The sequence below is a fragment of the Dendronephthya gigantea genome, unplaced genomic scaffold, assembly GCF_004324835.1.
Source record: "Dendronephthya gigantea isolate DGI-Jeju-01 unplaced genomic scaffold, DenGig_1.0 000010F, whole genome shotgun sequence".
NCBI classification, from domain to species: Eukaryota; Metazoa; Cnidaria; class Anthozoa; order Malacalcyonacea; family Nephtheidae; genus Dendronephthya; species Dendronephthya gigantea.
This window is the reverse complement of record NW_021163020.1, coordinates 893,471-918,921: the sequence shown is the minus strand read 5'-3', so window position 1 is coordinate 918,921 and position 25,451 is coordinate 893,471. Positions and strand designations below refer to the sequence as shown.

Here is a 25,451-nt window from a genome sequence, read left to right as displayed (position 1 = left end):
ATTAGTAGAGTGCATGGCTGATTAGACGTCGAAGTTAAGTTAATGTTTTTGACTTTTTGTTGTTTTTGATCAGCTTTGAAAATGTACAGATATAGATTTATTTGAAGCATGAAGTTTGATAAGTTAGTTACTTGACAATGAAAGTGTTACAATGTGTTCATTTAACGTACATCGCGATTTATCGCGATTCGTTTTTGATGAACGTTGATATACATCATCTACAAAATCGATCTGACAAATTTTAATGTCCACAGAGTACCAGGAATCGCACACGCAGTTTCATTTCGGTAAAACAGTTTCAAAAAGGATGATTCATTCCAATAACCTCAGCCTTATAACTAGGAATAGATGCATGTCAGGATCTGATAAAAACAAGAAACGAAATGAAAGGTTGACGATTGATTTTATGAAGGAAAGGACATTTTTCTAAACTTGCTTGAAGCACCGTACAACATATATTAATACTAAAATACCAACGTTTTTGACACAAGCAATCAAACGTATATCCCTCATTACCATCACATAAAATGAATCTATCTTTGACGAGATTCAAACAATTTGAAAAATGGCCGAGGGATATGTTTTGATCACAGAGTGAGCGCAGTCATATGTGTTCGTTATTCGACACCAATTGACATTCATTCATCGGTATTATTTCTTCCATATCATGCATATATTTATTAGCTAAGTATTTTTTAAGATGGATATATTAAATTTATAAATAGGAAGGATCTTAAAATATGTAGACTCATGCAAGAAAGCCATTATGATAGATCAGTTCCAACCTAATGTATGCTATGAGACGAAGATGAAGAAGAAGAACTGTAGGTAGTGTAAGTCTATTCTACGACCATTTTAATTTGTAGAATTGTCAATTGTGGATGCCGTTTGCATGCGAAATACTTTTCACATGACACATGCAGTTCAGATATGTATTATGATAAATTGGGAACATTATGATATTGTGGATCATTACAGACAAGCTGTATGACTGCATGATTGATCTAATAGCGAGATAGTACTGATCTTAGCCCAAGTGTTATAATTGACCATTCAAAATTCAAATTATGTCTTGGTATAGAGGACTTAAGGCCCGGTCATGGTGCAATTTTTCCTGCAACTTGCAAGTCTTCTTTTGAGAGCTTTAAATTTGGCAACTACCAAACTTCTGTCTTTATTACACTCCATGCATGGCGTTTCTTACACTTACATTTTGAAGACTCTTCACTAATTTACATCTCGTAAAAGTAGAATTGTATTGCAAGTTGCAAGAAAAATTGCACCGTGTAACGTGGCCTTTAGTGTAAGAAGACAGAAACAATAAATAATGCGAACAATGTTTATTTTGCAGTGAGGTTTTACACGAATCTAATAGCAATTTTTTTTTCTCGCCACGTGCACTAAGTTGTGTGCATTTAAATGCAGATATAATTGAAAGATAACGTGTTGTTTTTGTCAGTTTATATCGCTGAGTTTTGAAATTGATCGAATTATTTTATGATCATTTATTGTGAGAGGTGTATTGACACATGTGGCTTTGGTATGAACGATCAACTATGCCAAGTAAACTGATCATGGAAGATAAACTATATTAATAGACACACACACACACATGTGAGTCCATGTGAGTGCTAGTGCAAGTCCGTTATCATCCTTTCGGATAATATCTGAAGAAATATTTTGTGAATTGTGATTAAACATACGCGAAAAGAAATATCTTAATAACCGTTTTGCCTAAATTAAACCAGATCCCGTGCCATTGCTGAAGCTACGTACGTAGCTTGAATCATGAATATCAGTGGAACGAAGTGAGGAAAATTCAGCCAAAGCGGGTTAGTCAAACACTTTGTTTAACGCCAACTGCCAAATTAGTCCGATAAGAGAAAAAATAAATCATCAACTTTTACGGAGTAAACAGTAGATATGAAAATTTAATTCCACGAAAGCTGTGCATGGCTTTCTTTTTGTTCATTTTTGACAATTTGGCACCAATTTATTCGCAATCGAATGATCATATATGTGACTAAAGGAGGTTTATTGACTTATTGTTACTAGATTTAAAACTTTCAAAATTTCGCACATTTCTCAGTATATGTAGTTTTTTCACCTACAGGTAAAATCGCAATCTTGAAGATTTTGAACGAGCCGAGTCTACTCCCCCCCCCCCAACAGGACGACTCGAGTGCCCCCTCGAATACACCCCTGGCTGATACACCTCTTGCATAAAATTTTACCGTAATTTTAGTTATTTTACCTAATTTACAAGGAAGAAATTGCTACCCAGCTTTCCCTCCAGTTTTCTCAATTTCGCAGACTCGAAGTGTAGAAATTTCGCGCTCGTTTTCGATCACGTGACGGGACTCGAGTGCAAAAGAAGTCGGCCATTTTTAAATGTAGAAACAACGGGAATAACAATAGATTAAAAACTCTTGTTTTACAAGGATACCTTGGCAATGTGTGAGTACATTCGAGTGGCTGAGGACGAACACGTTCCTGAGGATGCTATCGAACTACCCAGCGACGAAGATGGTAGTATATTATTGTCCACAATTCAAGCGCAGTTTCCCGGAAGCACCGGACTAAGATTTCGAAACGAAGAAACTCAGACATGGCGAGGTGTTAGAATCGCTGATGGCGTCTTATTTCCGCCCGTGACCGGCTGGGGAAACAATCTGTATATTGTTGTTGCAAATAAATCTGGTGGTGTGTACTGTTTTAAAACAATAATGCGCAAAAGACTTTATATTATTTGAATACTAAACATTAAATGTTGACATAAGTTATTGTGTTATAATAAAATTTAAATATTATAAAGCCAACCACTTATTATGCTTGAATATACCATATTTGTATTGATATTCATGACTGTCTTTATATTAGATTTATTTTAAAACTTCAGTTGACAGTTCATCAAAGAGAAAGTACGAGGAATCACCTACTGGACGAGAGCTTCATACCAAAATCATGAAAAACTACTCAATGGAAACAGATGAAGAATTGCTGAGTGATATGATTATCCTAGGACTCTCTTGGAAGGCTAAAGATGAAGATATCCGAGATTATTTTTCACGTTTTGGAGAACTTGATTACTATGAAGTATGTTCAACGATGGTACCATTGTAATCCATTCCTTTCTGTCGACTGGAAGAATACCATGCACTGAAAATGATTCTACATTGTTTAGGTGAAGCGTAATATACAGACTGGCCAGTCCCGTGGATTTGGTTTCATTCGTTTTAAAGAAGCAGAGGTTGCAAAGGCAGTGTTATCTCGTAGTCATACTATTTTGGATCGAAGAGTCGACATAAGGTTATCAAAGGGAAAGGTTTGTTTCAGTGTTCTTCCTGTGAATAGCAACACATTTTAGTACTTTCTTCTTCATTACCATACTCCAAAAAATCTTTTTTCCAGGATGAGTCACCAAGAAAGATTTTCATTGGTCGACTTCCAACCAATTGTACAGTGTCAGATGTTCAAAATTACTTTGAGAAATATGGTAGACTGTCAGATGTATACCTACCCCAGCCCTATCGGCAATTTGGTTTTGTTACATTTACATCATGTGAAGCTGCTCGCAATGTACTTTCACGTGTGCATATAATTAATGGATCTCGTATCAATTGTACACCGGCAGAGCCAAAATCACAAAGTAAGGGTCATGGACACATGACACGTTCCCATGAAAGCCCTGCATCCCCACGTGAAATGAGAGGGTTTTGGAATGGAAACATGGTACCATATGGGAGCTTCCCTGAGCGTGGTGGATCAACTTCCTTGGCGAATCAGATGAATGCAATGTGGAATATGGCAGCACTAGCCCAAGGAATGGCAGCTGGAATGGCTGGTGGTATGGGAGGTAGTATGGGATCACCAATGACTATGAGTGGTATGAATGGTATGGGTAGTACAGGTGGTGGAATGCCATCATCGCATATGGTTAGCAGCATGAGTGGAGGGAATGGGATGGGAATGAGCCATGCAGGATCAAGTGGGATGGATGGAAGTACCAGTGAAAGGTGGTAGATAGTAAGTGGAGAGGAGAAGGTCATGTGAAAAACCAAGACTGCGTCAGATAATGAAAGCAGACTGACGTTTTATATGTTTTTCAGTGTTGTGAATAAAGTAAGGAAAGTAGATAATAGATTATATTATTTGGAGTTTTACTTTTTTTTCAATTTTTCTTGTGAATAAGAAACAACTACATATATCACCCATCACTAAGATCCATTCAGAAAATATTGGTGTGTTCTAAATCCCGATTACTCAGTAAATTCTTTGTGGTGTAAGGTTGAAATGTGGGAATAGAATTCTTTACGAGGAAAGAGAAAAGATACAAAGAAAAGTGAGCATTTTGCATTGATTGAGGAAATGATTTTGAAAGGAAATTGTATGAAATTGTGAAGGGAAAGTTTGAGGAAAGAACGGCAGAAATGTGAGCACTCTGTATGAAAGGTGTTAAAAGAGAATTTTTAATTTTGTCAATATTAAGATAAAATAGGCAACAAAAGATGTATGTACAGATTAAAGCTCATAAGGAGATAAAGGTGAGTGGATCTCTAGCTTTGTTGAAAAAATTTACTTACAGATGTAATGTTTTTAACTAAAGATGTTTTAACAAAAACTCCAGCTATTGCAATTATATATTTCTAGAATCAGGTAATTTTGATGGTGGAGCAAAAAAGGAGTGAAAATTAAACTAATTGTACAAGGTAACAGTGAAATTTTGGAGTTTATTGCTTCATGTTTCAGTATAAACAACCACCATACCTAACATTGTACTAGGCAGTTAATCATGTTGAAAAACATATCATTTTTAATGGGCACAAGCAATGTTTGGAATACATTTCTAATGATTTTACATACAAACTAAATCAGATATCAATAATATACATCAATTTCTATATTACTTATCTGGTTTGTATTTTTTTACAAGAAATAACATAGCATAAAGTATACATCTACTATGCTGCTGTCTTTCATTGGTAAATAATCAAACCAGTCAATTTAAATAAAATATGTCACACTTTTGCCTCCTCTGCAGGTTTCTCATAACTGGCCATCATTGTCTTGATTTTTCCAACAGCTTCTCCTGGATTCAGGCCCTGAAGGAAGAAGAAGGAATGAGATGCCATTAATCTTCTAATGTGTACATCATTTGGTCTCCTTGTTTTTTTCTGAAACCCAGGTAAAGCTAGGATATGGCAATACAAACCTTAGGGCATGTCATTGTACAGTTCATAATTGTGTGACAAGGGTAAACACTATGATGATTATCCAGCATTGCTAATCTCTCATTCTGGTAGTGATCCTGAAGAAGAGATATAAATATGGTAGCTTTTGATTGCTGTGTTTTTTATAAGCTAGAAGATTTCTCATATACAGACAATGTATTTTACATACCCTGCTGTCAATCATCCATCGATAAGCCTGCATTAGTACAGCAGGTCCCAGATATTTCTCACCATGCCACCAATAGCTTGGACAGGACGTTGTACAACAGGCACACAAAATGCATTCATACAGGCCATCCTAAGTAAGAAACCCAATATATTTGTTGACAGCATACATCTTTGTTGACAGCTATTGTCACTAATATCTTTCCTTCGAAATGTCATTTTCCCGTACCATATAGTACCGTTTTGTGTCGTATTGTTGTGTGTCAAATGATGTAGTTATACTATTGTTGTCATTGTGTCTAAATTTGTCAACACAATAACATTAAATGTAAATCATGTTTAGTGGAATAAGATTTTCATTGCATTAAACCTTCAGGAATAGCATGAAATGTTTTTAAACTCATTTTTTATTATTTAATTCTAATCTGTGTTTTGTTTATCGTGATGATTTTACTTGCCAGTTTCGCACGATCTTCTTGTGTTTGTAATAGTTGTTCTTTTCCTGCTACCATGTCATCTTTGCGCATAAGGTATGGTTTTATTGAACGATATTGGTCATAGAAATGAGTCATATCCTACGTAAAATAACAAATAGAAAAGGATAAAAAAGCCAGGGTATAATAGGATAACAAATTTCTAATAAAAAAATTAAGCCTACTTACTGGAACAAGATCTTTAATGACGTACATATGAGGTAAAGGATATATTTTTTCCTTTTTATTTGATGCACCGTCAATGCGACTTTTAAAACACAAACAGACAAAAATTAAATTGTTTTTTGACATGTTGTATTGACGCAAAAAAATTGTATCTTACCAGATACAAGCTAATGTATTCTTTCCACCAATGTTCATTGCGCATGATCCACAAATGCCTAAACAAGAATTGCGTCATCTCGTTTTGCACCCAAATGTGAAACGATGTTCTTTAATTTTCTTATTAATATCCCTTAACTCTTTTTACCTTCACGACATGATCTTCGAAATGTTAGCGTCGGATCAATTTCGTTTTTTATCTTAATCAAAGCATCGAGTACCATAGGACCACAGCTATAAACATGCACAAAAAAGCGATATTTAAAAATATTGTAATCGTAATTATGCGTTTGTATGATAGCGTTCTGGTAGTAGTAATATAGACCTATCTAAGTCCACTTCATAATCTTGCATTCGTGGTTTATCTCCAGCCTTTTCGGGGTCCTAAAAATGGGATAAGTAAAAACGATGTTGTATAAAGTATAATATTGTATACAATGCGTTTTAAAAATCAATTTATAGTTACCCAGCGATAAATCGAAAATGTTTTTGTCCTTTTTGCTGTACTTGCTGCTGTGGAAGCTGCTGCAGTTGCCTGTAGGTAGAAAAGTAGAAATTTCTATGTTAATCTTCATTTCTACCGCATTTTAAATTCATAAAATCTTTACAAAACAGTACAATCAAATCGATACACATACGTCATTAAAATTGCAATAAAATATATGCTTTGCAAGATAACTAATGCTATGCACAACAATATCCTTCAATAATACGTATACTCAAATAAAAATGTACCTGGATTAAAGGTAGGGTATTGTTTTTAATCAAGTTTCGACCAAAATATAGTCCTCTCAGCGTCGCCATTTTGGACGTGCGTTATGTCATCAGTTATGTCATCGTCTCATTGATTGCTTAATCACTGAGCCAGCGATATATATGGTGTACTTGATGTAGGCTTGTTCTTGTGTCTAAATAAGGTAAGTTCAGATTTTGGAATTAAACAGGTTTGAGAACTTCACTCGTTTAAATTAAATAAAATTAATAGAGTAATAGCATAGGTTGAAAAATTTGAAATATTTCCATTGATAAAACTAAATGTTTTAAAGAAAGTCCGAAACAAGTTAACAATGACCTATATTTAGACCAATGTAATATAAAATGTAAATAGTAGCGTTTTTAGAAAATATACTAAACACAAATCAACAAATAAAAAGCTCTTTTATTCTTAAATCATTCTTTCATCATAAGTAATTGCTGACGAATCTATTATAAATGCGCAGTCACGTCCTTTTTATGAGAATAATATTTATGGGAATTGTGGAAAACACTCAAGTCAATCCTGCCGCCGCCATTTTGCCATAGTAACCAGGCAAATATTTCACGCGTGGAGCTGTGTAAAAAGTGCGTGGGATAAATTTATTATCCTCGGCGCGTTGTGCTTTTGTCAACATTTATCTCATCGTATTACTTGATCTTGGCACTTGATTTGAAAATATGGGACTTAAGACTAACAAAGCAACAAAAACCACCAAATTGAATTGTCAGGTATGTCTTAACATTGTAAAATATCCCACAATATAGGACAGAATATCGTCTGTATTCATGTGATTGACTGAAGTTCGTATTCGCAGTTGGCAGACATTGTAATTTGGTCTTATTATATATTTATCCATTCATATTATCTGTTTCCAAGTTGACTATCCATTAACTTTGTATACTAGAAACGTATAGTTTATTTATTCTTATGTTATTTGTATTATTTTTTGAAATAGCGTACATATATTTTGAAATAATTTTAAAAATGTCTCAATTATGCAATGAATGAATTTTGTAATACCGACTTGGCGTTTGTATGAGAATAAACACTATTGTTGGCTTTATGCTTCATTGTAAATAGCTAGCTGTGTATAATTACGTGATCATATAAGACCTACACACCTTAAAATGTAAATTTGTCATAACATGTCCAAGGCAAAGCTATAAGTAGTGCTGAATATGGGCTAAGAGCGGAGATCCGGAGCCTACTTTGGCTTACGGTTACATCCGACAATAATTAACTGTCTATAAAATATTTACATTTTCTAGTTCGAATGCCATAGTTCTCCTGTTCCGAGCGCAATAATAACAGATTTAAGTCGATAATTAGGCTTCTAAACTTTGATATTATGCTTAATGCATTCTCGGGATATGGGGAGTACGGCAATTATAAGTATCATGATGCAGTTGATCTATAAGATACCGATTAAAAAATGCAGTATTCTGTTTTAGTATGTTGGGTCTTTCGCTGTCAGAGATGGAGATAAACAATTGCCTTCTTCGGAGCAAAGCAAATTTGTTGATGAAAAACTAAAGAAATGCACCAAAGTAAGTAAGATATATCTTAAATTCCAAGTAAGAAACATTAACTATAGATTACAGTCATTTTATAAACATTAACTAGATTATAATACGTTGTTTTGAAAATAATCTTCTATATAGTTTATTGTGTTTTATTGTTATCATCAACCAATAGCAAAGCTTGTTCATATAGGTAGCTACCGATCCCCTAAATCCGATCCAATGTATGGGGAAGATATAAACCTCTTTTTTTTTTTTAGAAACTTCTGGATGGATCGCCAGTTTGCTTGCAGGTTTCCCCCGATGGCATCCAAGTCTTGACTTCTGATGAGAAGGTTCGTTTAGTGATATCTTTTGGAGTCATACGCTTCAACGATTTTTGTTGATTAAAAGTTTATAAAAGATATATTTTACCTATTCTTACACTAGACGGTCAAAATGGCGCACACTTTACGGCGTGTCTCCTACGCCACAGCGGAACCCACGAACAAGTTATTTGCCTACGTCACTCATCAACCTGGGACTGACATGGAAATCGTATGTCACACCTTCGTCACAAAGAGAAAAGATTATGCCGAAGGATTGAGTGCAGCTCTTGGAAAACTTTTTAAACAGAGTTTCGCCTATACTCTTAAACGAAGGGATAAACTAGAAGAGGCAGCCCAGAAAAGAGGGGGGAATCGACGCTGGGCAAAACACCAGGTGGGTTGTATTTGCTAAGTTTCTGCATTCTTAGGAAGAAGCAGATAAGCGCTTCTCGCTAATTGATCAGTGTTCTTTTGCTAGGTCGCCGCAGGACACGGCGTTAGAGCAGTGCAGCCACGTAACGAAACCACGAGGTCTGCCAATACCGGTGAGGTGAAGAATGAAAATGGTGCTACATCTAGAACTCCAGCGCAGCAAAGACCAAACCAAAATGCATCTCCTGTGACTAAAAGTGAGGAAACTCGGCCAAAAAGGAGAACCCCACCTGGAATTCCAAATAGGTCACCTTCCAGTGAATTAGATGATCCATTCTCGACCCCTCCTCAGGCTGATACTGTTCCTTCAACTCAAAGTGTTCTTTCAACTCCTGATGCTCATCAAACTTCTGATGTTCACCAAGCTCCTAATTTTTATCCAACTTCTAATGTTCATCAAACTTCTAACTTTTATCCAACTTCTAATGTACATCCAACTCCTAATTTTTATCCAACTTCTAATGTGCACCCAACTCCTACTGTTCATGAAACTCCTAATTTTTATCCAACTTCTAATGTGCATCAAACTCCTAATGTTCATCCAACTCCTAATGTTCACCCAACTTCTAATGTTCATCCAACTCCTAATGTTCATGAAACTCCTCATTTTTATCCAACTTCTAATGTGCATCAAACCCCTAATGTTCATCAAATTCCTGGGCAGACACAGCAAGTAGGGAGTCTAACCTCTCCTAACCAACAAGAAACCTCATTTACTCCTCCAGTCCCCTCTCGCTCTATGCAGCAATCATCCTCTTTTGAGGACCAAGCTCCTCCTTTACCCTCGCGATCGCAACCTGGCAGACGTCGACTTTCTTCTCCCTCTAGTCAAGAAGCGGACATTCCCCCAGAATTGCCTAGCCGTAGTCTCCCAAGAAGATCAAGTGCCCCAAATTCACCTGAAAGTGTTTATCCACCTTCCTCACTGAAACACTTCACATCAGATTCAAGCGTTGGTTTTCAGGCATTAGGTCATTCTCAAGTGCCTCCTAGTCATGTTTCTAACGGCGAGCGTAAGTTTAGTGCCCCACCAAACCTTATGCCACCCTCACCAAGACACCCCCCATCAAGTATGCTTCGCAGATCATCCTCAAGTGGGGATGAATACCCCACCCATCAACCTAAAGATATGGAGAACGCCGCTGCCGTGGCGTTACCTGGATTAGGCAATATGCCGCCGCCGTTACCACGTAAATCAAGACAGCAAACTCCCCCAGAAATTCCTGAAGAAGTTATAACACCGGAAGAGGATGACAGACTGAGACAAGGGGTGGGTCAAGAAGCAAGAATCTCACTTACATTGGAAGACGAGGATTGGTATATTCCAAATGTTTCAAGGTACGACAAGGCGTAAAATTTTCTTCTATACTTCCAGTGAATCTATGTACGATATAATCATTCTATGTCTTTCAGGGATGCCATTACTGAGATGCTAGAATGTTCCGATATTGGATCATTCTTTGTCCGGGACAGTCAAAGTTGTCCAGGATGTTACGCATTGACTATGAAAGTCGTCAAAAGTAAAAATAACCCTACAGGTTTTGGCCATTATTTGATCACTCCTAGTGGAGGTGGATTTTCACTACAGGTAAGGTTATGCCCTTCAAATCATCTCTGGTATTTTAGGCCCTCACGCGATGAATTGGATAGTAAAATACTTTGGGGATGTCTTTAGACAGATTGTCTTGAGCTTCCATCCTTTGATCTACCCAGATGGAAGTTCTTCTCTTATATATATATTTCTTCTTTTCTTCTCCACTTCCATCATTCAGGGATTTGACAAAAGTTTTCCTGACATTTCAACTTTAATCCGTCACTACTCCTCCTGTGACGATGGTCTACCGTGTCAGTTGATACTTGCTGGTTCGAATCCTCTATTTCATGACGCCAACGGTTACCTGGTAGAATTTATGGATGACGAAGAAGATATGTATGGCAATCTATCCGACTGTTCGTCAATGTTTCGGGAACTCAACATGAATGATCCATGGTAAACCAGCAAGCTGCCAGTTTTATATGGGCACTCCGTAATCATAAAGTTCAACGTTTGAGGTCAATTGATTCACATGATTCAATTTCTTTTAAATGTTTTATACAGATTTTGCCACGAATTCTAATGTGAACCTCTGTACAGATTTGTAATCATTTGTACAGAGTTGTCCCCGTATATTTTATTGTACGTTATAAAATCTACTAATTTGGAGGGTAATGTCATGGGAAGTTAATATTGTTTTTATAAGTCATTTTAATCTAACCATATAAATAAGGTAACCATACGACTTAGGGATGATAATTAGAATAACCATTTGTATAATTATTATATATATAATGGGTATATTTTTCATTCTCTCTATCAGTTCTCAAGCAGACGGCAATTTTATGTCCATAGCAAAATAACATTGAATTTATGTAGGATATCACAACCGATTTCTAGGAAATTGTACACCAAGACTGTCTAGCTGTTGATCCCGCACTTTCGTTTTCGTCTTCGTCATCCGACGATTCATCTCGGTTTTCGTCGTCAGACTCGTCGCTTGATTCTGTGTCGATCTGCTCTGTGCTGCTGTATCGTTTTATGTGCTTGGACGTTATGAAGGATGAATCGCCATCCGACCTAATAAGAACAAGCTTTTCGTAACTCTTGATCTGTATACTTAGTTGATCTGTAATGGGATTGCATGCAACACAGAGAAATACCAACTCATACAATACCATCTATCTACTTCTCTCTTTTTGGTGACATATTTACCTTGTTCTCTTTCTAACTTTACTTTTGGCCATCTGGTCCCATATTTTCAATTCGTTTCCGCCAGTGCACAATCTTTGGCACAGTGTACCGTCCTTTTGAACTTCAGCGCAACATAAACACGAGATGTAACTCGTGATTTCGTCGTCTAAAGTCGCCAAATATTCTTCGTCTGGTAATGTGCGGACTAGAGGCAATGGTAGAAAACAAAAATCAACTTGTTTTCCAGCTGTTCACCTTGAACTTTATGCAAAATTTTACACTTACCGTTTAAATAACCAGTTCCCTTATCAAGATCGTAACCAGAGCTTACGAGTAACGAATCTTGGACTGTTAAGGCACTGGTTGTACCAAATTCAGTGAGATGATTCCTCAGCTTTCGAACTTTACCTGCGTTTCAATAGAGAGTGGTGTTATCATATCGGATGAGTATAAAAAGAAATTTTGGCACAACCAAACTTTTCTACCTGCTCTAATATCCAATGCTTTGACATTGGCGCCATCGTCACCCCAGTAAACGACGTCATCTGTTGTTGCTAGGCAACGAATACGCCGCCTTTTAACGAAACCTGTACTCTGATCATGAGAAGATAATGATGGAGATAGGGATTTCTGTCTGACGTCCCAAACTTTAACTGTCCCAGTACTTGATCCACTTACAACTCTCTCTCCCTGAAACTGAGATACGAAAGAGACATGTTCACGTTCAAACTGAGACATATTTGGAGGAACTCGCCTGTGTATAAGCTCACCTTTACACAACTAACAGCATCGTCATCAGTGTTTCGTGTCGAAGAAAGGTTTCCACCTACTTCAATATCCCATAACTCTATCTTTCCTCCTTCTGAGCATCAAAAAATAAAGAAAAACAGGAACTTCTCTCAATATATGTAATATTCTGAGCCAATTCTATTACTGTCACTCATATGGCACATCCACTCACCAGATCCGGAAACCAGGGTGCCTTTCCTTCTGTCCAATGACAGTACCGGTGAATAGGCGTAAATTGATCGGAGAGACGTGCCTGAAAGAATGTGGAATATTACCATGCGACCGTCTATAACTCATTATATTCATTACGAGTCTCACAAAGATGTATAAAGGAAATAAATCAATCACCATCAGCTAGCGACCAAATCCTGATAGAGCAATCATGAGAGCCAGTCACACCAATATATTCTCCATCACCTTGTATGAAAAATAATTTGTTTATTTCTTGAACTATTTCCTCTTGCTGCGCACATTACTGCTTACACATTCACAGATTTACCATGTATTATTCTGACATTATGGGTAATGGTTTTACTAACCCTGGTCATCTTTTTTTACCAAAACTACTGAAGTTATTCCACCAGTATGACCTCCAATGCTACGAACTTCTTCTCCGGCGTCTGTGTCCCAGACCTTTAGCATCGTGTCGCGACTGTTTAAACAAACGTTTAAAATCATGAAATGCCTTTTAAATAAGTTGATTTAAAAACAAACGGATTGAAACGATTGTTAAGTTTATGTGCTACAGACAAGTGTTCCTGCAGAGCTCCATCTTTATAAAAGATATCCAAAGTTGTGCTTACACAGTGAGCATTTCTCTACTCTCACAGAGAGACTCGTGTCTTCAAAGTGGTTTTTAATCATTGCATTCTATATACCAGAGCAACTAGGCCACACCAAAATTTCGTATGCCACAACCAATTCCCCATGAAGCAACAAATATTCAAACCTTTTATGTTTGCATGGCAAGTAAACAATCATGATATGACATCTACTATACGCTACGGTTTGAATTTGAAAAATATATTTATCCCGAAAGAGGTTAACCACTACCTGCTGTGATTTTGAAGTGTCACGATTAATTATACAACCTCGGTCCCTTATTTGCCTAGTATAAGTCTCGTAAGAAAAATCTCTTTTAAGTGTAAAATTCGGTTTACACTTTCACTTCAAAAAAACGGAAAGTATTAAGAGTGTAAATTCCAACACAGATTTCGTTCATGATAATTTACATATTGTCACTGATCACCGGGTCGAGGCTGACATGCCCAAAGTTGAACGTTATAGTTATACTTATTATTTTCTCATTGCTTAGAAACTTTGGTGTTTCAGATCATTAAACTTCACGAACCTGCCAGTTAACAGAACCGAACCATCCATTGCAACAGAGGAGATGAAATCGTTATGCCCCTCAAGGCATTTTATGGTAAATTTCTTATCTTCCCAATCAGTGAATTGTGCTGCCTTGTCGCGGGAGTTTTTATTGCCTTTCATATCCTCGAAATGACCGAATGTAGTCTGTGGCTTTGAAGTCACACTTTTCTGGGATGTAGTGCTTGCAGTTGCGGGCATTGCTTCTGTCTTCTTGAGAGAAACATCGCGTGTCTCAGTGGAAGAACTTTCTGAATGGTTGCCATTTTTCTTCGTAGGCAGCTTTTTCTCCCCATCTTGCAAATTTCCATCAAAAGCCTCGTTATGCGAAGCAGGTACCCGTTGTTGTGGCTGGTCATTTAACACCGTGGTAATGTTTCCCGCATTTTGAATACTTTCTCTGTTTATCTTAAGATTTTTCTCATTATCTTTAGCCATTGTCATGACATCATCTACTTGGATTTCTTGAAGTTTCTGTTTCAAAATTTCTCGTATATTTGATTTCTTGGAAACCTAAGAAAATCGAAAAGTTGCAATTTTGCTAGCTTCTTACAAATAGCCCAGTAAGCCACGTGTTTGTATTTTTTTTACTACATCTCATCTCTACACTCTATTTAACCTTTTCGCGTTCCTCTTGGGTTAAATCTCTTTCCAATCTCTCTAAATTCTCTATTTGTCGTAATTTTTTCCTGAGTTTTCGAATATCTCCTTGACTCCCGGCATCCGCCATCTTGAATTACTCAGACGGCATCTTTTTCTACGGAGGGAGCAATGAACAGTGAATTGTAAATAATACGTACATATCCCCACCCACCCCTACATAAATTGATTTTGGTAACTTGTGTTTCCACTTAAATATTTTGGAATTCAAAACATAAGTTGTCAACAACGGTGATGCATGACTATTTCGTTTTAAATTCTCTTGAATTTCTTGCCCAAAACTTACAAATCGTACGATCTAGAAATTTGCTGTGGTCCGTACAACCTTCTTTTAAAGTTTGAAGTAAGTTAAAGCTGAGAAAAACTGCAGAATTTGGACGAATTTAGACGAGTATATTTCACATGGCAACAACATCAAAGGATTCAACTGGCACGACATAGATGTCTGCTCAAAATAATCGTTCAACTGTTCGATATTTATCGGATTTTGAGAAATCTGTCCTTCTAAACAATTTTGAAAAGCGAGGATGGATATCATGTGATGCAGAAGATGACTGGAATTTTTACTGGGCCAGTGTCCATAGTGTCCGCAGTATCTTCAATGTTGAAACTGGTTACAGGCTGAATGATGACCAGATTGTGAATCATTTTCCCAATCATTATGAGCTCACTCGCAAAGACCTGATGGTAAAGAATATTAAAAGATATCGGAAAGCTTTGGAAAGAGAAGGCAACTTGATAGGTCTGTTAATAGCTCAATCCTTGTAGTATAATCTTGGTAAACTACTGTTCAGAGTGGTATAATCTGTTTACTCTAGGTCAAAGCACCATTAAGACATTTGCTTAGGCAAAGTTGCACTACCCTGCAGCCTGACTTGCCTGCCTGATTTACCTGCCTGACTTTCCTGCCCTGCCTGCCTGCCTTCCATATTTATTCACATGCAATGATTTGTCAATGTCCAATTTCTCTAAAAATGCTTCAGTGTCATGAAATTGTTAGTCTATCTCATCAACTGCTCACATATGTTGATAGCTCTTGGCAAAGGGCTACCTATGTTCTTTTTCTTTATTTTTGATTGAAAGAATGAAAGATGTTCATCATCTCAAAATCCTCTTTAAATCTTTCATCACTTCCTTCAGTTCAATGATGATCGCAAAGACACAAACTGCTGCATCCATCTTTTCTAAATTTCTCTGTGCTGTAATGTCCAATGAAAAAAGTCTAATTCCTTTACAGCGGAAAAAGATGAACTTGGTCGTTACATTTACTTGGACTTCATCCCAATCACTTTTCTACTCCCAGCAGACTATAACCTTTTTGTCGAAGAGTTCCGTAAGAACCCCTCAAGTACATGGATTATGAAACCAGCGGCCAGATCACAAGGCTCTGGAATATTTCTAATCAACAGGCTGTCCCAAATCAAAAGATGGTCTCGTGATGGTCGTTCTGGCGTACCATCCTACTCCATGTCTAGGGACACCTATGTTATTTCGAGGTACATTGATAATCCGCTTTTGATTGGTGGAAAAAAGTTCGATCTCAGAATTTATGTTTTGGTCACGTCTTATCGACCACTCAAGTGTTACCTTTATAAACTTGGCTTTTGTCGATTTTGTACGGTGAAGTACAACGCTAATGTCAATGAGCTTGATAATATGTTTGTTCATCTCACTAATGTTAGCATTCAAAAACACGGAGACGAATATAATCCCACCCACGGAGGTAAGTGGACGGTGGAGAACCTGCGACGGTATCTTGAAGGAACTCGAGGTCATGAAAAGGCAAGAAAGCTATTTGATGATATCCATTGGCAAATTGTTCATTCGTTGAAGTCTGTCCAACATGTAATGAACAGCGATCGCCATTGTTTTGAGTGCTACGGGTATGATGTGATCATTGATGATAACCTCAAGCCTTGGTTAATAGAGGTAAGAATTAAGAATTATATATTTTTGAGCTGTTTCAAGAATGCGTATTTATTTTATGCTTTACAACGCAGGTTAACGCTTCACCATCAATGACAGCAACCACTACTTCAGATCGGATCATGAAGTACAATCTTATCAATGACGTGATCAATATCGTCATGCCAACTGGCGAAGTCCCGGATATACGGTGGAATAAGGTCCCACCGAGTGAAAATTATGGCAATTTTGAATTGTTGTATGATGAGGAATTGGCAACACAAGAAACTGGAGATGGCCGCGACCTCAAGTCCAAGGGATCTGGGACTAACATTGGCAAACAGGGCAAGGATGCAAAACAGAGGCCGACAACATGGCGTTAGCTACTGTAGCTACAAACATTTTATTTGGCTGGAAAACCTTGTTAATATGTTAAATGAGACATAATGTTCAGTTCAAAGAGTTCATTAATTTGTTTGTATTATACTTTGTTTTCAATAGTCTATAAGATCTATTGAGTTAGTAAATAATATATAGCCTACATCGCATTTCACATTGTAAACCAGTTTAGATAATAACTAAACTAATAAAAACTAAGGCATTGTAATTGCAGTATTTGATTTTCGCCTCACTTGCTTTGAAACCTAATTTAACTGGATGAAAACCAGCTTGGTATAGACGCTTATTGATTTTTCAAAATCCTGTTATTTGCCAACAGCTTATACCTACTTATTAACCACTGTTCTGCGTTTGTCTTTCTTTACAACTAACAAGAAAACCTTTCGTAACTCGGGACAACCGCCAAGACATACCTGTGAGCACATTGAGCTCCGTATTTGAAAGCAGAATATGATTTTTATCGTTTGTACATCACAGCTTGCTCGTCGTTTTGAAGGTTAACCACCATGGACAAATCTTGTCCAAAGAAGATAAAGAAAGTAAGATTCAACGAAAAGGTGCAAGTTTACATTATCCAAACCGAGGACAGAAAATCCACGTATCTTCGCAGTTTGCCAACCGATTGGATTCGGTTCACTCAGGCGAAACCGCTCTCTGAAAAACCGAAGGAAACTTTTAAACCGGATTTTGGAGCAGGACACCTTACACCAAGACAATACCGAGCATCAGACGGCTTGATCGATTTCTATTTACAAAGAAAGGAGAAGCAACCGTTTACTTATTGGGATGTTATGAAGGCCAACTCCTCTTTGACGTTTTCACCAAACACACGATTTCCCAGAGTGGAATTAACAACACCAAAGAACCGGTTATTTCCGAACACACCTTTTCAAAATCAACGACGGTTCTCCGCTCTCATTAGCCAACCGCCAACTCCCTCTTTTCAAAGGAGAACGTTAGACAACAAACAGGGTCAGTTTTCTGAAATTTTAGCGATTTATGGTAACAATCCGTGTCTAAGAACTGCCAAAACGTCTCAGCCAGAATTTTCAATTGAAAACATGAAAAACACTCAAGTGGCTGCCATACATGGCAAAATTCATCACGGGAATGCTGCAAAGGAAAGACGCTAAAGAACGGACAGTTTAATATTTTAACATTTCTTGGGATCGCGACGATTAGACATATCTCGCATGCACCGCTTTCCAGTTTAGAACTTAATTTATATGGGATACATGATATTCTTGTACATCTGTGGATAATGTGGGATTTGATTATGCCATAGTATACAAGTTGCATTATTTGCAACCAAGCGTTGTGTATTCAAAAGGGCAAATGTTGAGGCTGGTTGGACATGAAGTCATGAAGAAGTTTAATCAATTATTTATGATCCTCGTCAGAGAATAACAAGGCCTCAATGGCACCCAGGAGTCTCAGCTCAAGGATAAATATTCGATTAGCGAAAGCACTGAGACATAACAAAGTAGCAGATATCAGCGGATATAGATTAAATTTGGGGTTCTAAAAGTCAAAAGGCCATGTGAATGTTCACGTTTTTAGTTCCTCCACAAACCAGCAATTCCTCAATCGGTTCATACATAGGCTAACGAAAAGTGTGTCAATGAACCATCCCACGGGAAAGCTATATTTCAGCGATTATCAAACAGCAGAATATCTAATATTCATTTGAGCATATCCAAATGTGAATGTACATGGATGAAACCTTAAAAACTTTTTTTTTAATACCAAAAAAATCATTTAGGCCATGAAACTTCTTTCACAAAAGCCTTACGGCTAAATTGATGAAGTTAGGATATGGTTGTCATAGTGATTGAATCTCTTTCCATATTAGAAATAACATGATTGCTTTTAATATGTTTTGTTGGTATTCATATTATATTAATGATTTGATAACAGAGAGCTGTTTATTATATTAAGGACATAATTGTTTCAGTCCAACTAAGGGACCTTAATTTTGATTCAGCTGACATATGCCAATTAATCTCTAGTGCAGACTATATCACTAGTGGTTATCAGTAGATCATGTCTCGAGATTCATTCGATCTACAGTGATGTGCATGGGTAAGCATTAACCAGTAGACGTTTCGTCTACCTCAAAAGACTTCAAATATATTCAAACAAACTGATGACGTGCGTGTATAGCAGGTCAAAAGACCAGTTAAAGAACTTTGTCTCATCGTGTTTGTTGACATGTCCTACGTTTAAGACAGAAAAAAGACATCTTAAACGAATCATAAATTAATTCTCACAAATATATTTTTTTATATCTTCGATCATACCATATGTATCATATAATTTGTACATTTGTTTTGCCAGAAAATATATATAAATGTCTGCTTTCTTATTTATTTGTCCATATCTTTCACAACAAGGGCATTATATTCATGTTATATTAGACAAAAATAATTTTTATCAATGTCAGGTGAAACTTGCACCCACTGAGATCTCATGTGGTATATTTCAGAATGTAGATTTCACGCGAGAGAACGCTGGAATCACGGGAGGGTTGAAAAGGCACGTATTTAATTTCCAGTCAGGTTTTTAAGCGCTTTAAAGAAATTGGAAAAACGTGAGATGCCAAAACGGTTCTCGGCAAAGAACGGGTTGAAAGAAATATAATCTCGTGCATATTTTGAAGAGCTTTATTATTCGATAAAAGTGGTATCTGCGCCCCTACACACCATTATCTTAAAAAACACAAACGCTTCTTTCATTATTATATTTAATAATATAATGACTTAATGTTATCGAAAAATATACAACATTTAACCACGGTTTAAATTATATATATACATATATATTAATCCATGCAAATTATCAAAGACAGTGTCATTTGTGCTATATCATATAGTATAAATTATTATACAAGTATTTCAAGTATAATTAAGTTAGGCGGAGTTGGACTAAATTGCATGCATAGTCATCTTTGATAAAAAGATTAAAGGAAATCGATTAAATATTTTGATAAAGTTTTTCAAAAAAATTGTTGCCAGAACTGCTCGAAGTCAAAGAACTTTGAAAGCGCAGGAAATGAGATGTGTATCACTAACGCTGGTTTTGTTGAGTGTCACGAAAATTATTCCTATTTTTAACACTGCATCTCTCATTTTTCAAGGATTAGAGAAATTGAGAAAGGCAGATCTGCGTTGAATTTTGTCATTTTAAAGTGTTTTAATCAAGTTTTGAATTTCTCAATGGAAAGACGTGGGAGAGAGGTATATTGTATTCAAAATTCCTTGTCAATGAGCAGGTTTTGCAAAGTGAGCACTTAAAGTCTTATACTTCTGCCATTTCTCACGGCAACTGTCAGAATAAGATTTAATTTTATTTACACTTGCGAAACTTGACGCGACGCGGGACGTCTTGTATCGCTACCGAGCCGTTGACGTTGCAATGTTTCCTCATAGCTTGGCAAACCTTGTGAATATCCTTGATCGTAATAATAATCATTATTACCATTTATATCGACATAGTTCTCATAACTCTGCATAAGTCTGCGATGATAGTTTGCAATGGTTGTGTCCGAACACGTTGAGCCACTTCTCTTTAGAGTGACATTAAAAAGATCTTCATCAAAATCGCGTGAATTAAACCTATTATTCTCTGGTATCATACGGCTTCGTGGTACTTCCCGCTGGGCATAGTTATGCACTACTTCATTATTCGAGCACGCATGGCTCCAATCTCCTGTAGGTACAAATCCATCTTCTACACTTGAAGTTGGACATATCTCGAATGTCTGTCTATGTAAACAACGTGAATCTCTGGGTTGTGCTCTACGATAAAGATCGACATCGTTGCGAAAATGCATTCCATTTGATTCATCCGTGCTTTGTACGAACTGCGGCAAACCACAAACGCGCTCCTCCCTTTTCCCCTCCCCTAAAACCTTATCGTGGGTAGGGTAAAATTCTTTTCTCCTACAATGGTTCCTTGGCAAAGTCCTCGAGCCGCTGTCGTAGTATATCCGAGTCGAGCTACGCCCAAATTCATCAAAATCATTTGAAATCTCACCTCCGTATCCCAAGTCCTCGTTAGGGCTTTGCGGTTCAGGTATACTAGCCAAATTCCTGCCTCGAATATCGTGTCGATTGTTGAGGTCCTCGTAATAATAATTATTTTGAGGTGCGATTGTACGCGATAGATTCAGAGCAGAGAGTTCCTCAGATATATCTCGTCTTGGAATTATCCGTTTCCGTTGACGTGGAGGTAGCCTTTCGGACATACTTCGCCGTAATTTTGGTTGAGGGTTTGCATTATGACCCATTTTCATGCTCGTTTGAACATTCAAGTGGGTTTCATGCTGACTCGGGTTCACTGCATTTAAATGGCTTAAATGTTCATACGGACTCCTCTCATTTGATATCCCCCCGTTGGAATGATCCCCAAATGTGTACTGGTTTCTTTCAAACGATCCTCTGGCATTATTTGCAAATGTATTACTTCTTCCACGGTTTTGATCGTAAATATTGTCAGTATTTACTGTGTTTCCTATTTCATGTACTGTTCGAGCTCTTTCTCGACCGCCGCTATCCTGTGTATTCTCGTCCGACTCGTTCAAAACATCCATCACACCGCGACCATCGCTTACAGTTCCACGGCTAGAAATATAACCATTTGCTCTCGTAAGCTTAAATTCACCGTTTCTTACGCTTGAACTCTCCTCTGTAAACACTCCTGAATCAGAGGAGGAATTCGAAACCAACGAATTTCGGGATCCCGCGGGTAAACTTGTTACATTTTGACTCCAATCTTCAGTCATACTCTTTTTCCCTTTTTCTGGACTCTTAGCTTGCTTTTCTTCCGCGGTTTTCTGTAGTAGCTCTGTGATTTCTTTGCTCTTAGCAACGTCAACTGCCAACTTGCCATCGCTGTCCTTTGTACTGATATCCGCACAAGAGGCGATCAAAAGTTTAACGATATCGAAGTATCCTCCCGACGAGGCAAGGTGTAGAGCAGTTCGTCCTTGTTTATCGGTCGCAGCGATATTCGCGCCGTGACTCAACAAAACGTCGGCGACTTCGTAGCGACCATCTTTACAACTCTGCTGTAAAGAGGTGAATCCTTTTTTGTTGCGCTGGTTCACTCTCGCTTGCTGGCCAAGGTTGATCAAAAATTTTACTCTAGTCGCATCACCGTCGGCAACAGCTTGATGAAATACTGCCGCGTTCATGGTATAAATCGCGTTCGACGAAAACCAAGGTCTTTCTTCACATACGCGTGAACTGTGTTTACAGTTCTGACTAAGAAATCAATGTTGATTCGTTGCTAACTTGATGTAGGCGATCTCACCGCACAGCCATTAATATAATACCCTCGGTGTCATGACAAATATGATAGCAAAATACTATGAGATACTGTGAATGTTTTCAAACAATAGTCTGTATCATCTGACGGAAACCGCTTGGCCAAGTTAGGAGCTTTTGAGCCAAGGAAGTCGCACTCTCACACCGGCGCTGTACGTTAAAAATATCTGCATTTAACAAGGATGGAATGTTTACATTAAGGGCTGATCACTCATGCAGGAAATGCCCCTAGGGTATGGGGGACGGGAAGATTTTGGCTTGCATGATGTGGCCGCCTGCTGTCATGTGTTTATAACCTGTGATTGTCACTCGCATGTGTCTGTGGATTATACTAGAGCATGCAATATTGAAGACGTGTCATTATAAATAAAGAATGATGTAGCTGTCCATTGGTATAGAAATCGGCATTCAGAACGATTTTGATAGACGTGCGTTGTCTCAACCAATCTCTGCAAGCAGGCTGAATGATGTCTGCCCGTCTGTTTGTAAAAATCATTACGAAAATGCAGTGTATAGACTATACTCGTATATATATAATATATTATACATATATAAATAGTCACAAAACGTTAATTTAACATCGTCAACACAACTCTTTCAGGCTTCCTCACCAACCGCTAGGTTGCAGAATAACTTTTTTCAGACAATATTAGGATCTGCTTTGTCAATATTTCAAATGTTTTGTAACTTGTATGTCTATCAGGATTTTCTGTGGACAAGCTAGGAGTTCCTTTTCAAAACTGGGAAAACATATTAGTAAATTTCAACGGGCTTTTTGACTTTCGAAACAACTACAATACAGGACTATGTGTTACTGACCAAGATTGTATGCTGATTTTCAAGCTGGTACCGTTTAAGGGAAACAATTGTTTAAGTTGGGATAAGAAAAATGTCTTGTGTAGTTTGTTTCAAACCGATTTCCGTTCTCAGTAGGGCATCTTATTTGAGCCTGTTGCACTAGGATATCACACGACCATTTTTGTATATATAACATTATGATTGTCACGAGAGTGGAGCTGGACAATTGAAGTACAAAACAGCTGGAACAACTCCCGAGATATTACAATTCCACAAAAACACTCGATCAGGCATGAAAACAATATAACTCCTACACAAAATCATTATCAACAAATATGTAGTTCCTGCGCATGTTAAATGAAAACAGTATAAGTTTATACATTTAGTCGAAATTTACTCGAAGATACCTGCCTATACTATGCGCCTGTCTTACTCTAACTGAAAGTCATTTCACGTATTTTCCACTTGAATTTTTTAAGCTCTACTTTATGTAAAGCGGTGTCATAATTTAAAATAGAGTTTAAGTTATTAGCAAAATAGTATATTTCACTTTCGATCTAATCTTAAAAAAGTCAATTGCATCTGTGGGCGGTAGTATATACTATCTTTGATCTCCATTCTTATCTTTCGTTTTCCTCAGCTGTACTTTATCAATTTCTATGTGAAATATTTCCATGGTTGCATAACAATTAAGAAGTCCATGCTTGGTTGCTACTCACGCAGTATAGCAGCATCTTAGTTCGTTTATCGCGACAGGCAAATCTTTTTTACATTTGTTTCATTTTCAGAATGTATGCATCAAAGTCCGCATCACGTTATTTCAATAGGACTGTTTTCTCCGTCTTCTTTGAGAGCCGGAATTGAGTGGAAATAAGGAATTCTTTCTGTTTTTGACTATTGTGATGGTGAATTCATTGTCTTGTGCTCGCGGCGACAATACCCAGGATTATGGCAATGGGGCGCCTTTTTCGCGGAAGCACTAGTATGAAAGAATGGGTAATAGCTAGTGGGTTGAGAATATTTTCACAAACGTTTAAATTTGCTGGGAAAACGACGCCATATTAATGATATTATACTTGGAATTTATTCAGAGAATGCAGAGTATTTAGGAATCAGACTTCTACTTGAAGTATTTGTGAGACTGTATTCTATCCTTTTGATTAATTATTGCCGCAAGCCCGGATTATATGCAGTGATAATATTGTTTTTTATTGTTCTGCAATGATAATTAAAAATATCGAATGCCACTAAAAACATGTAATATGAGACGAGTTATAAAGCTCGTCAATTGTCAGACATGATTTACGACTGAATTTTGACACAGTGATAAAAGACCAAATCGACCTAATATTGAGTCGCGATGGTCTCCCTTATAATTGTTAAACCGAACATCTTCAAACCTACTGAAGACAGAGCCCATGAAATGGATGGATTGGTTGGATCTCTTTCGGCAAAGTCTTGAAACCAACCGTGCCGACTGAATTGGGGCCAAGAACATTAGTTAGCTAAAATTATCCTAATAAGCCGATCCTTTCCGCTGTTATTGCACACACAGTTTACTTAGTACCAGATTAAAAATAACTATTTTAAAATCCCTATTTTAATAACTTTAATCGCTTGCAGCTGGGCTAGCTTAGACTTAGTGGAGAAATTTTTTTTGTATTGATTTTCCTAAAAACTTATTCCTTTACACATGTATGTAATGTAGAACTTACTGGTATCAAACTCTATAAACAATTCTACATTATTGTGGCGAGACTATCGGGTCTTGTCTGATTTGTACGTAAATTGCATCTTAATTTATTGTCCATCAAAGCTTGAAGGCGATAATGATTTCTACCGAAATATTCGTGTATTATAACTATGTGGACATATTAAAATTTTGATTCCATTTAACTTTTTGAAAGACGAGTTTCTCGGGTGAATGTTTTGTATTATGTGATCACTAAAATTTATTTACATTTAAAATGATTTATTGTAATGTTTCCTGTTTGCGGCTCGCTTTAATCAACGTGTTCATTCTCAATCTTCGAATGAAGAAATCTTTCTTCCGCCCATATCGAATTAGCTGTTATTGATTTTTTTCATTCCTATATATTATAAACACTTTCACACCTATAAAAAAAATTCACAGCAAAGTCACGGGATATAGCGTTGTACGTATATCATGATTGTTTTTTTGCATATATATATTTCATGAATTACAACATTCCGTTTCGCCCACTCTCTGTAATTGAGGATTCTTA

General features: G+C 37.1%; 5 protein-coding genes across 6 annotated transcripts; 3 read left to right on the top strand and 2 right to left on the bottom strand.

Moving 5' to 3' along the window:
- Window positions 1–2,361: 2,361 nt before the first annotated feature.
- Window positions 2,362–5,218, top strand: LOC114518423 (TAR DNA-binding protein 43-like). Of its 2 annotated transcripts, XR_003686482.1 has the most exons (6): window positions 2,362–2,703; window positions 2,900–3,096; window positions 3,185–3,325; window positions 3,412–4,544; window positions 4,651–4,709; window positions 5,042–5,218. XR_003686482.1 is itself a non-coding variant. In XM_028538411.1 (4 exons), exons 1-4 carry the CDS (start codon window positions 2,454–2,456, stop codon window positions 4,021–4,023), a joined length of 1,200 nt encoding a protein of 399 aa, XP_028394212.1. In that variant the 5' UTR covers window positions 2,362–2,453; the 3' UTR covers window positions 4,024–4,606. The 2 variants fall into 2 exon arrangements, 1 of the variants encoding a protein (XP_028394212.1); XM_028538411.1 differs by lacking the exons at window positions 4,651–4,709; window positions 5,042–5,218 and having other exon boundaries at window positions 3,412–4,606.
- LOC114518424 (succinate dehydrogenase [ubiquinone] iron-sulfur subunit, mitochondrial-like) lies at window positions 4,791–7,049 on the bottom strand. The gene is made up of 10 exons (XM_028538412.1): window positions 6,947–7,049; window positions 6,678–6,746; window positions 6,537–6,595; window positions 6,360–6,445; window positions 6,213–6,270; window positions 6,059–6,137; window positions 5,855–5,971; window positions 5,401–5,529; window positions 5,213–5,308; window positions 4,791–5,102 (listed from the first exon to the last, which is right to left on the bottom strand). The coding sequence occupies exons 1-10, from the start codon at window positions 7,013–7,015 to the stop codon at window positions 5,019–5,021; spliced, it is 846 nt and encodes a 281-aa protein (XP_028394213.1). The 5' UTR covers window positions 7,016–7,049; the 3' UTR covers window positions 4,791–5,018.
- On the top strand, window positions 7,044–11,293 carry LOC114518419 (extensin-like). Its single transcript, XM_028538408.1, has 7 exons — window positions 7,044–7,696; window positions 8,420–8,515; window positions 8,749–8,823; window positions 8,918–9,190; window positions 9,275–10,566; window positions 10,642–10,816; window positions 11,001–11,293. The coding sequence occupies exons 1-7, from the start codon at window positions 7,646–7,648 to the stop codon at window positions 11,220–11,222; spliced, it is 2,184 nt and encodes a 727-aa protein (XP_028394209.1). The 5' UTR covers window positions 7,044–7,645; the 3' UTR covers window positions 11,223–11,293.
- Window positions 11,294–11,512: 219 nt separating this feature from the next.
- Window positions 11,513–14,873, bottom strand: LOC114518420 (F-box/WD repeat-containing protein 7-like). The gene is made up of 10 exons (XM_028538409.1): window positions 14,736–14,873; window positions 14,097–14,629; window positions 13,285–13,397; window positions 13,094–13,162; window positions 12,918–12,998; window positions 12,727–12,818; window positions 12,442–12,652; window positions 12,242–12,364; window positions 11,978–12,161; window positions 11,513–11,842 (listed from the first exon to the last, which is right to left on the bottom strand). The coding sequence occupies exons 1-10, from the start codon at window positions 14,844–14,846 to the stop codon at window positions 11,659–11,661; spliced, it is 1,701 nt and encodes a 566-aa protein (XP_028394210.1). The 5' UTR covers window positions 14,847–14,873; the 3' UTR covers window positions 11,513–11,658.
- LOC114518421 (probable tubulin polyglutamylase TTLL1) lies at window positions 14,764–17,395 on the top strand. Its single transcript, XM_028538410.1, has 3 exons — window positions 14,764–15,518; window positions 16,014–16,705; window positions 16,777–17,395. The coding sequence occupies exons 1-3, from the start codon at window positions 15,218–15,220 to the stop codon at window positions 17,062–17,064; spliced, it is 1,281 nt and encodes a 426-aa protein (XP_028394211.1). The 5' UTR covers window positions 14,764–15,217; the 3' UTR covers window positions 17,065–17,395.
- Window positions 17,396–25,451: the final 8,056 nt, after the last annotated feature.